General features: G+C 49.7%; 1 protein-coding gene across 1 annotated transcript; it reads right to left on the bottom strand.

The window, feature by feature from the left end:
- Window positions 1-3,712: 3,712 nt before the first annotated feature.
- LOC308037335 (feather beta keratin-like) lies at window positions 3,713-4,027 on the bottom strand (the record flags this gene model as incomplete). The annotated part of the gene is made up of 1 exon (XM_080339056.1): window positions 3,713-4,027. The coding sequence occupies one exon, from the start codon at window positions 4,025-4,027 to the stop codon at window positions 3,713-3,715; it is 315 nt and encodes a 104-aa protein (XP_080195182.1).
- Between the last annotated feature and the right edge of the window lie 8,099 nt (window positions 4,028-12,126).

Below are 12,126 nucleotides of genomic sequence, written 5' to 3'. Positions count from 1 at the left end.
TTGAGGAGAGGGAGTGATAAATCAGCTTGGTGGGCACCTGCCATCCAGCCAAGGTCAACCCAGCCCAGAACCCCATCTTGCCAGCAGAGCAGGGTCACAGGCCTCTTGGCAAATGTGATGCTTATCTAGAAGACAGACTGGAAGGAGGATCTGGGAAACTACAGCTCTGTCAGTCCGACCTTGGTGCTATGGAAGGTCATGGAGCTGATCATGCTGAGTGCCATTAGCTTCCATGTACAGGAGAAGCAAGCAGGTGATCAGGCCCTGTCAGTGTGTGTTTATGAAAGGCAGGTCCTGCCTGACTAACCTGACCTCCTTCTATGACAAGGGGACTCGCTTAGTGGATTATGGAATGGCTGTGGATTTTGTCTACCAAGACTTTATTAAGATCTTTGACACTATTTCCTCCAAAGAAAGTGGCTGCTCATGGCTTGCACGGTCATCCTCTACTCGGGCTAAACCACTGGCTGGATGGCTGAGGCTGAAGAGTTGTGGAAACTTGAGTTAAGCCAGTCGGCAGCTGGTCACAAGGGGTGTTCACCAGGGCTACCTACTTGACCCATTTCTGTTGAATATCTTTCTCCATTACCTGGATGAAGGGATCTATCAGGTGTGCCCTTTTTTTCAGACTCCACTAAGTGAGGTGGGAGTGTTGATCTGCTGGAGGGTAGGAGGGCTCTACAGAGGCCCCTGGACAGGCTGGATGAATGGGTCGAGACCAATTACGTGAGATTCAACAAGGCCAAGTTCTGGGCCCTGCAGTTGGGTCACCACAATCCCGTGAACGCTACAGGCTTGTGGAGGAGTGGCTGGAAAGCTGCCTGGCTGTGGTTTGTGGATGCGTTGTGAAGAGGAAGCCTCATTTCCTTGCTGCCCTGGCAGCCTGGTCGTGGCTTTGCAGTGTTCTCAGGCATGAGGGCTCCTGGTTGTACCGTAGTCACTCCCTCCCTGCCTGTCACCTTGCTATGCCTGTCTTTAGGCCTGGCCTCATGAGGACCAGAAAGATGTTGTGAAGTTTTTATTGTGAAAACTGTAAATGCCGAAGCCCATCTAGAATCTAGTCTCTTCAGTGACGTAAAAGACAATGAATACAGTTGGTACAGAGAAATTAGAACCAAAAGGTAGGCTAAACACAATCTCCTTTCTTTAGCAGTGGTAGGGGGAAACACAATGACAAAGGATGAAGAAAATGCCTTAGTGCCTTTTTTGCCTTAGCACTTAATTGTAGAAGGAGTTGTTCTCCAGTTACACAACTCCATGGGGTGGAAGAGAGGGATGGGCAGCTGAACGAAGCCCCAGGAATCTAAGACAAATGGTTGGTGACCTGCTCCACCAGTTAGACACGCACCAGTCTGTTGGGCCTGATGGGATCCACCCTAGTGTACGGAGGTAGCTGATGGAGGTGCTCACCAAGCCACTTTCCATCATTTATCAGCAGTTCTGACTCACTGAGGAGGTCCCTGTTGACTGGACATTGGCAAATGTAAGACTTATATAGAAGAAGGGCTGGAAGAAGGATCTGGGAAACTACAGTCCTGTCAGTCTGACCTCAGTGCCAGGGAAGTTTATGGAAAAGATAAGCTGAGTGCCATCACGCCGCACGCAGAGAACAAGCAGGAGATCAGGCCCAGTCAGCGTGTGTTTATGGAAGACAAGTTGTGCCTGACTAACCTGACCCTTGCCATGACAGGATGACCTGCTTAGTGCATGAGGGAATGGCTGTCCAAGTTGTCTACCTAGACTTTAGTAGAGTCTTTATACTGTTTCTCCTAAAGAAAGTGTCTTCTCATGGCTTAGACGGGCATAATCTTCACCGGCTAAAACACTGGCTGGATCACTGGGCCCAAAGAGTTGTGGTAACTGAAGTTAAATGCAGTTGGTGGCCGCTCACAAGAGGGGTTCCCTGAGGTTCAGTACTGGGTCCAGTTCTGTTTGATATCTTTGTCCATGATCTGGACAAGGGGATGGAGTGCATCCTCAGTACGTTTGCAGATGACATCAAGTTGGGCAGGAAGATTGATTTGCTGGACACTAAGAATTCTCTAGAGAAGGATCTGGGCAGGCTGGATCGATGATAAGATGGCAATTGTCTGAGGTTCAACAAGGCCAAGTGTCGGGTTCTGCAGCTGCATCACCACCACGCTAAGCAACACTGGAGGCTTGGTGGAAGACAGTTTGTAAAGCTGCCTGTTGGAAAAGAACCTGGGCTACTGGTGACCAGCTGGCAGAACATGAGCCAGCGTGTGTCCAAGAAGGCCAACAGCATTCTGGCCTGTGTCATCACTGGTGTGGCCAGCAGGAGCAGGGCAGTGAGCATCCCCCTGTATTTGGTGCTGGTGAGGCTGCACCTAGAATCTGGCGTTCACTTTTGAGCCCATCATGACAAGAACGACCTTTGAGGAGCTGGAGGGGGTTCAGAGAAGGGCAACGAATCTGTTGAAGGATCTGGAGCACAAGTGGGATGGGGAGAAGCTGAGGGATCTGGGGGTGTTTTGCCAGGAGAACAGGAGGCTTAAGGGAGATCTTCTTTCTCTCTGCAACTGCCTGAAAGGAGGGTGTAGAGAGGAGGATGTTGTTCTCTTCTCTCAAGTAGCAAAAACTAAGAGGTGAAGAAGTGGCTTCAAGTAGTGCCATTGGAGGTGTAGATTGGCTATTAAGAAAAATGTCTCCCAGGAAGGGTTGTCGGGCATTGGAAGAGGGTGCTCAGGGAAGTGGTGAAGTCACCATCCCTGGAGGTAATTAAAAGACGTGTAGATGAGGTTTTTAAGACAGGAGACAAGGCAGCATAGGTAGAAGTCAAAGGGAACAAGGACAAGTGAATGTGACTCTTGTCATTGGTGCCCACAGCCAGGCCATGGAAGAATGGAGAAAGCAGAGAAGCTGTGCTGTTTCCTTGGAGGAGAGGCAATGATTTTTCAGTGAGAGGGTGGTCAAACAGTGGAACTAGTTGCATAGTCAGATAGTGAAGCCTCCATCCTTGGAGATACTCAGCACCTCATTGGACGTTGCATGGACAGCCTCATCGTGCTGACCATACTTGAGCAGGTTGGTTTGAAGGAGATGGTCTCCAGAGGTTCCTTGTGCACTCGATGATTCTGTTTGCTGTGATGGGCAGCGAGTGGTGCTGAGGAAGTGATTTGGAGAAGTAGCTGCTGCCACGAGGAGCTTGGGCGAGAGGCCAGGGTAGAAGGGCATGACACTTTCCAAGCCTTTTTCTGGAGTAAGTGAAGGGCTTGTATGACAAATTGGAAGGCCACCAAATGCACGTGAGTGATGTTCCTGAAGACTTACTTGCTAAGAGAAGTCTTGTGGCCATTTTCCACCCACCAGCTTGATGGCCCCTTGAGCCCTGTTTTGTTGCTCTGTCAGATTGGATGAACCATGGCAGAAAAAAAGAAGAGGAGACATCTCAGGCTGGAGTGCAAGAGAACTTTATTTGGGACCAAAAAGAGTGCAAAGGTAGGAGTACCAAGTGGAAGAGAGCAAGTCTGAGGTACAGAGAAAGAGATGGGAGAAGAGGAGAAGGTCCTTTGGCAAGGAATGAAGGCAGCCCAGGCTGTCCCCTTCATTGCTTCGGTGCTGGGTGCCCGGAGAGGAGGAGCCATGGACAGCAGGTCCATGTGCCTGCAAGGGCCCAGAGGTGCGTGTCCTCAATCCATTCCGTTGCTTCCAGGGTCTGTGTGGTTGGCGTCAGGGGAGGTGGCAAGGGCCCTTAGCAGATGTATCCAGCCCTTCTGCCGCCAAAGCAGCCCAGGCCTCCAAAGCCATAGCCAAAGCCGTAGCCAAAGGCGCCAGAGTTGGTGGCAACTCCCTGGGCACCGAGGTTGTTGCCCACGGCAGCCGATGCGGAGGATCCGACGGCGGTGCTCTGGGGGTGGGAGGTGAGGATGGGTCCTGGCAGGGTGACCACCACGGCGGGAGGCTGGATGACGACGCGGGAGTCCTGGCACTGCAGGGAACAGGGCTCGTTGCAGCTGTTGGCCAGCGGAGTCGGTCCGCAGGGGCGGCAGGCGTCGTAGCAGGCCATGTGTGTGGTGTGGAGGGGCCCTGGAAGGGACGAGAGGCTGTTGAGCAAGCACAGGGGGCTGAGGTTGCGAGGAGCGGTGCTGCAGGAGGGCGAGGGAGTGGGGAGGCTGGTGTGGGGCTGTGGGGAGCGTGGCGGTGGGGAGGCGTGAGGGCTGCTGAGGCTGGGGGCAGAGCGTGTTGGAAGAGAGGGGCCAGGCGGGGCAGGAGAAGGAGGACAAGGGGGTTTGAGGCTCACCTTATTGAGCGCGGAGGGAGGAGAAGGCGTCAGGAGAGTGTGTGAGGGAGAGAGGCGCTGGGCCGGCTTTTATGCCGGTCCGCGAGGGGCGGGACAGGCTTTGCGCATGTCCGCATTTTGCAGCCAGCAGCTGTCTGATGCCGCAGCCTGGCCAGGAATGAGGAGGGTGTGTTTTCCTTCCCGCAATGCTCCAATTTCTTGTGCTTGTCTTGAGGACGTGTCCACTTGGCCCTGGCGGCAGCTTTGAAGTGCGAGCATTAGAGGCTGAAGAGTTGACTTTGATGGCGCATGTTAAGTGGGCAGAGAACGCGGCCATGGCGTAGCAGAGGTGGGGTGTCGTCAGTGAGGTCATCCCATGGCACTAGTGTGGTTTGCAGGTGCATTGTGAGCACAGAGCTGGATTTCCTTGTAGCTCCATCAGGCTGGTCTGGGCTTTGGAGCTGTGCCAGGCTTGAGGACCTGCCTCCTATATGGTGTTCGGTTTCTCTTTGCTAATATGTCTCTTATCATGTCTTTAGGCCTGGCTTCCAGATTGGGTTTACTTTGTGCATGCCTTGGTGCCCATCCTTCTTTTAAGCTTGTAGCTGGGTGGATTTGTTATACTTCACAAAGTTTTGGAGCAAGAGAGCTGCAGGCGTGCTTTCTGAGATAAGGTTCCAGAACATTCGGTCACGTGCGAAAGAGAGTCTGCATGTGTGAAAGTATGAAGCTGTGGGGAATAAGAGCATCCTGACTAAACAGAGAACGTTAGCTGGATCTCGGGATAACAAAGAGAGGTTATTAATTTTGCAGGAAGGGGCAGATAACTCAGGAGTACTACAGGGATGTCGTGAGGTTGTACAGGGGGAAAATTAGAATTGCGGAAGTGCTACTACAACGTGATCCAAGTACTGTTGCTAAATACAATAAATTGATTCTAGACATACATTATCAGCAAAAGGAGTGCTAATGAGAATCTCCATCTTTTACTGGATGTGGGGGCAATTACAGGGCAAAGGATGAGGAAAATGCTTTAATGCTTTCTTCATCTCAGTCTTTCTAATAAGACCAGTTGTTCTCTGAACACCAAGCCTGTGATGTAGAAGACAGGGAGCAGAACGAAGCCCCCAGAATCCAAGGGGAAATGGTTGGAAACCTCCTACACCAGTTGGACACTCACAAATCTATGGGGCCTGATGGGATCCAGCCAAGGGTACTGAGGGAGCTGGCAGAGGTGCTCACCAAGCCACTTTGCATCATTTATCTGCAGTCCTGGCTCAGCAGGGAGGTCCCAGTTGGCTGGAGGTTGGCAAATGTGCTGCTTATGTAAGAAGAAGGGACAGAAGGAGGATCCAAGGATCTGCAGACCTGTCAGTGTGACCTTGGTGACAGGGAAGGTCATGGAGCAGATCATGTTGAGTGACATTATGCAGCACGTACAGGACAACCAGGCGATCAGGCCCAGTCAGGATGGGGTGATGAAAGGCAGGTCCTGCTTGACCAACCTGATCTCCTTCTCTGACATGAGGGAATAAGCAGGAGGAGTTAGAATCCTGTGTTCGGTCGGGAGATTATGATCTGGTGGCAATTACAGAAACATGGTGGGACAGTTCACATGACTGGAATGGGGTCATGGATGGCTATGCCCTTTTCAGAAAAGACAGGCCGGCCAGGGGTGGTGTTGGAGTTGCTCTCTATGTGAGAGAGCAACTACAATGTACTAAATTCTGCCCAGGAGTGGATGATGAGCGAGTTGAGAGTGTATGGGTCAGAATCAAGGGGCAGGCTGGCAGGGGTGACACTGTTGTGGGCGTCTGTTACAGGCCACCCGATCAGGCTGAGGAAGTTGATGAGGCCTTCTATGGGCAGCTGAGAGTGGCCTCACAGTCACAGGCCCTGGTTGTTGTGGGTGATTTTAACTTCCCTGATGTTTGCTGGAAGGACCATTCAGCCAGCCAGCCACAGTCCAGGAGGTTCCTCCAGTGCATTGATGAGAACTTCCTCATGCAGATGGTGGAGGAGCCGACTAGGAGAGGTGCACTGCTGGATCTCATCCTCACTAACAAGGAGGGTCTGGTCGAAGCAGTAAAGGTTGAGGGCTGCCTGGGTTGCAGTGACCACGAGATGGTGGAGTTCGGCATCTTGTGTGGCAGGAACAGAATAGCGAGTAGAATTGCAACCCTGGACTTTAGCAGGGCAACTTTGGCCTTTTCAAGTAATTGTTGGGGGAAATCCCATAGGCAAGACTGCTTGAAGGAAAAGGGGCCCAAGAGAGCTGGATTGCATTCAGAGATTGCTTCTTCCACGCTCAGGATCAGAGCATCCCCACACGTAGGAAGTCAAGGAAGGGAGCCAGGAGGCCTGTGTGGTTGAATAGGGATCTGTTGGGTATGCTCAAGCAGAAGAGGAGAGTTTACAGGTCATGGAAGCAGGGGCTGGCCACTTGGGAAGAATATAAGGCTGCTGTTAGAGGATGTAGGAAGGCAGGTAGGATAGCCAAGGCCTCCTTAGAATTACAGCTGGTGAGAGGGGCCAAGGACAGCAAAAAGAACTTTTTCAAATACATAGCGGATAAAACTAATACCAGAGGCAATGTAGGCCCACTCAGGAATGAGGTGGGTGCCCTGGTGGCAGAAGATACAGAGAAGGCAGAATTACTGAATGATTCTTTGTCTCTGTCTACTCTGCCGGAGGCTGTCCTGGGGAGCCCTGTACCCCTGAGACCCCGGGTGAAGCCAGGTCAATGGAGGAGTTTGCTTTAGTCGATGAGGACTGGGTTAAGGAGCAATTAAATAGTCCGGACATCCATGAATCCATGGGTCCGGATGGGATGCATCCACAGGTGCTGAGGGAGCTGGCTGAGGTCATTGCTGGACCTCTCTCCATCATCTTTGCCAAGTCTTGGGAAACGGGAGAGGTGCCCGAGGACTGGAGGAAAGCAAATGTCACTCCAGTCTTCAAAAAGGGCAAGAAGGAGGACCCAGGTAATTATAGACCGGTCAGCCTCACCTCTGTCCCTGGGAAAGTAATGGAACAGCTTATCCTCGATGCCATCTCAAGGCATATCAAGGATAAGAGGGTTATTAGGGGCAGTCAGCATGGCTTTACCAAGGGTAAGTCATGCTTGACCAACCTCATAGCCTTTTATGAGAATGTAACAAGGTGTATGGATGATGGCAGAGCGGTGGATGTGGTCTACCTTGACTTCAGTAAAGCCTTTGACACAGTCTCCCACAGCATCCTAGTTGCCAAGTTGAGGGGGTTTGGTCTAGACAATAGAGTAGTGAGGTGAGTTACAAACTGGCTTAAGGAGAGAAGCCAGAGAGTGGTAGTCAATGGTGCGGAGTCTAGTTGGAGGCCAGTATCTAGTGCAGTGCCTCAGGGGTCAGTACTGGGGCCGGTATTATTCAATATATTCATTAACGATTTGGACGAGGGAATAGAGTGCACTATCGGCAAGTTTGCTGATGACACCAAGCTGGGAGGGGTGGCTGACACGCCAGAGACTGTGCTGCCATCAGAGACCTGGACAGGCTGGAGAGTTGGGCAGGGAATAACCTAATGAAATTTAACAAGGAAAAGTGTAGAGTCCTGCATCTGGGCAGGAACAACCCCAGGTTCTTGTTTAGGTTGGGAAATTACATATTAGAGAGCAGTGTAGGGGAAAGGGACCTGGGGGTCCTGGTGGACAACAGGATGACCATGAGCCAGCACTGTGCCCTTGTGGACAGGAAGGCAAATGGCATCCTGGGGTGTATTAGAAGGGGGGTGGTTAGTAGATCAAGAGAGGTCCTCCTTCCCCTCTACTCTGCCCTGGTGAGACCACATCTGGAAGATTGTATCCAGTTCTGGGCCCCTCAGTTCCAGAAGGACAGGGAACTGCTGGAGAGGGTCCAGCGTAGGACAACAAAGATGATTAAGGGAGTGGAGCACCTCCCTTATGAGGAAAGGCTGAGGGAGCTGGGTCTCTTTAGTTTGGAGAAGAGGGGACTGAGGGGTGACTTTATTAATGTTTATAAATATGTAAAGGGTGAGTGCCACGAGGATGGAGCCAGGCTCTTCTCGTTGGCAAACAATGATAGGACAAGGGGTAATGGGATCAAGCTGGAACACAAGAGGTTCCACTTAAATTTGAGAAGAAACTTCTTCTCAGTAAGGGTGACAGAGCCTGGCCCAGGCTGCCCAGGGGGGTTGTGGATTCTCCTTCTCTGAAGACATTCCAACCCGCCTGGACATGTTCTGTGTGACCTCACCTGGGCGTTCCTGCTCCAGCAGGGGGATTGGACTAGATGATCTTTTGAGGTCCCTTCCAATCCCAAACATAGCGTGATATCGTGATACTGTGGCCGTTTTCCACTCACTGCCCTTAAGCCCTGTTTTGTTGCTCAGTGTCGAGGGTTAAGATCGCGGGGTGACAATAAAACCCTGGCAGATGTATTGTTAACCCCCTCTTCCCCCCACTTTCCCCCTTTTGCCCCTCCCTCTCCCCCCTTCCACTCGGGACAGGCGATCGGAAGAGAAAAAGAAGGACAGAGAGAAGAGAGTTGGAAAAATTAAAGATGTTTTACTAATGCTACTAATAAGAATAGAGAAAATAATACAAAATATACAAAACCAATCTTGAAAGTCTCAGCAACTGCAGAGCCAGCACCCAAAGTCCTGGATTAGACTCCACAGCCAACCAGAGCTGGATTCAGTCTGTCACTAGGCCTCAGTTCGCAGGGACGACTAGCAAGGTCCTCTCCTAATGTCGGCCATAGGGAAAAAAGGAAAAAGGGCCGAGATCCTTGTGATCTCCCATTTTATATGAAGTATTCACGTGAATGGAATGTTATACACAGTTGGTCAGTTGTTCCTCGTCGCCCCTCTCGCGAGATGTCCATCCATGCTTATCAATAAGTTTGCATTCCATTGCTAAGTTTTACCAAAACATGTGTCTGGTTCTCCAGGAAAATGCAGTTAATATGAAGGCTTTAGCTGACAGGCAAAATTCACTGAAAGAGAAACTTGTTTTTAACAAAACCAGGACATTCCACCCCTTATAATATGCCATTCACTGAATGCTTAGACCTTATCAATACAATCTATCAATACAATCTAATGAATCACTACTACTATATATATATATATACATATGTACATATATACCCAGGAGTAATTAATCTTAATCAGTGGACCATCCTTTAAAAAGTTCATTAAGTTCATTTTGTCACAACAGTCTCCCAGGGCAGGAAAAATGGTACAAGTGCATTTCATGACCACTGTTTGTGGGTTAAAGACATCAACTTTGAAGAAGTTGTCAGGCGCCACTCGAAGAAGCTAGCTCTAGTTTCATCATCGCTGTCTTGATCTGAAAGACACTTATTAAATACTGTTAGTACGACAATTCACATCATGCAGTTCAGTATTGAATATTTTCGCCTAAGCTCAAATCCCCTTGAGGTACACACCGAACTTCTCCATCCTTAAGCATCACCCACCAGGTGCTGCCAGGTCCCTGGGCAAAAACAATCCCACGAATGGGCTTGCCTTTGCCTGAGGCAGGAGTAACCCAGACTGCCTTTCCTAACATATTTTTCATGTGTACTACAGGGACTTTATCTCCTTCTACAGTCTGTAGAATTTCTGATTGAGCAGGCCCGGCTCGATTGGTTGTTCCCCTGGTGTTGACCAACCAAGTGGCTTTTGCTAAATGTGAATCCCAGTTTTTAAAGGTTCCACCACCAAGTGCCTTTAGTGTAGTTTTTAGCAAACCATTGTACCTTTCAATTTTCCCAGAGGCTGGTGCATGATATGGAATATGATATACCCACTCAATACCATGTTCTTTGGCCCAATTGTCTATAATACTGTTTTTGAAATGAGTACCATTGTCTGATTCAATTCTTTCTGGCGTACCATGTCGCCAAAGGACTTGCTTTTCAAGGCCCAAGATAGTATTTCGGGCTGTAGCATGAGGTACAGCATATGTTTCCAACCATCCTGTGGTTGCTTCCACCATTGTAAGTACATAACGCTTACCTTGACGTGTTTGTGGAAGTGTAATATAATCAATTTGCCAAGCTTCTCCATACTTATACTTTAACCATCGCCCCTCATACCATACAGGCTTTAACCGTTTTGCTTGTTTGATTTCGACGCAAGTTTCACATTCATGAATAACCTGTGAAATAGTGTCCATAGTTAAATCCACCCCTCGATCGCGAGCCCATTTATATGTTGCATCTCTACCTTGATGCCCTGAAGCATCATGGGCCCACCGAGTTAGGAAAAGTTCACCTTTATGTTGCCACTCCAAGTCCACCTCAGCTACTTTAATCTTAGCAGCTTGATCTGCTTGTTGGTTGTTTAGATGTTCCTCGGTGGCTCGACTTTTAGGCACATGAGCATCTACATGACGAACTTTCACAGGCAGGCTCTCTAGCCGAGCAGCAATGTCTTGCCACAGTGTGGCAGCCCAAATGGGTTTACCTCTGCGCTGCCAGTTACTTTTCTTCCATTGCTGTAGCCACCCCCACAAGGCATTTGCTACCATCCATGAGTCAGTATAGAGATAAAGTATTGGCCACTTCTCTCGTTCAGCAATGTCCAAAGCCAGCTGGATGGCTTTCACTTCTGCAAATTGACTAGATTCACCTTGTCCTTCAGTGGCTTCTGTAACTTGTCGTGTGGGACTCCACACAGCAGCTTTCCACCTTCGATGTTTTCCTACAAGACGACAGGATCCATCAGTGAACAGTGCATACTGCTTATCAGTCTCTGAAAGCGTATTATACGGTGGTGCTTCTTCAGCACGTTTTACTTCCTCCTCATCTGGAGACATCCCAAAGTCTTTACTTTCTGGCCAGTCTGTAATCACTTCTAAGATTCCTGGACGGTTGGGACTTCCAATTCGAGCTCGTTGCGTGATCAATGCAATCCATTTACTCCACGTAACTTCGGTTGCATGATGTGGAGAGGGAACTGTCCCTTTGAACATCCAGCTCAGCACCGGCAGTCGAGGTGCTAGGAGGAGCTGTGCTTCAGTACCGATCACTTCTGAAGCAGCTCGAACTCCTTCATATGCTGCCAGTATCTCTTTTTCAGTTGGAGTATAGTTGGCCTCAGATCCTTTGTATCCTCGACTCCAAAAACCTAAGGGTCGACCTCGGGTTTCTCCTGGTGCTTTCTGCCAAAGGCTCCAGGTAAGTCCATTATCTCTGGCTGCAGTGTAGAGCACATTTTTAACATCTAGTCCAGTCCGAACTGGTCCAAGGGCCACCGCATGAGTTATCTCACGCTTAATTTGTTCAAAGGCTTGTCGTTGTTCAGGGCCCCACTCAAATTGGTTCTTTTTACGAGTCACTCGATAGAGAGGGCTCACAATCTGGCTGTAGTCAGGAATATGCATTCTCCAAAAACCTACAACGCCCAAGAAAGTCTGTGTCTCCTTTTTATTAGTAGGTGGAGACATTGCAGCAATTTTGTTGATCACATCCATTGGGATCTGACGACGGCCATCTTGCCATTTTATTCCTAAAAACTGGATCTCTCGTGCAGGTCCCTTGACCTTGCTTCGTTTTATGGCAAAACCAGCATCCAAAAGAATCTGAATTATTCTCTCACCTTTCTCGAAGACTTCTTTCGCTGTGTCGCCCCATACGATGATGTCATCAATATACTGCAAGTGTTCTGGAGCTTTACCTTGCTCCAGTGTGGTCTGGATCAGTCCATGGCAGATGGTAGGACTGTGTTTCCACCCCTGGGGCAAGCGATTCCACGTGTACTGGATGCCTCTCCAGGTGAAAGCAAACTGCGGCCTGCACTCTGCTGCTACAGGAATAGAGAAAAATGCATTAGCAATGTCAATTGTAGCATACCACTTAGCTGCCTTTGACTCCAGTTCA

Source organism: Nesoenas mayeri (genome assembly GCF_963082525.1).
Source record: "Nesoenas mayeri genome assembly, chromosome: 2".
Taxonomy (NCBI): Eukaryota; Metazoa; Chordata; class Aves; order Columbiformes; family Columbidae; genus Nesoenas; species Nesoenas mayeri.
Note: the sequence above shows the minus strand (reverse complement) of the source record. Positions and strands in the feature narration are given on the sequence as shown.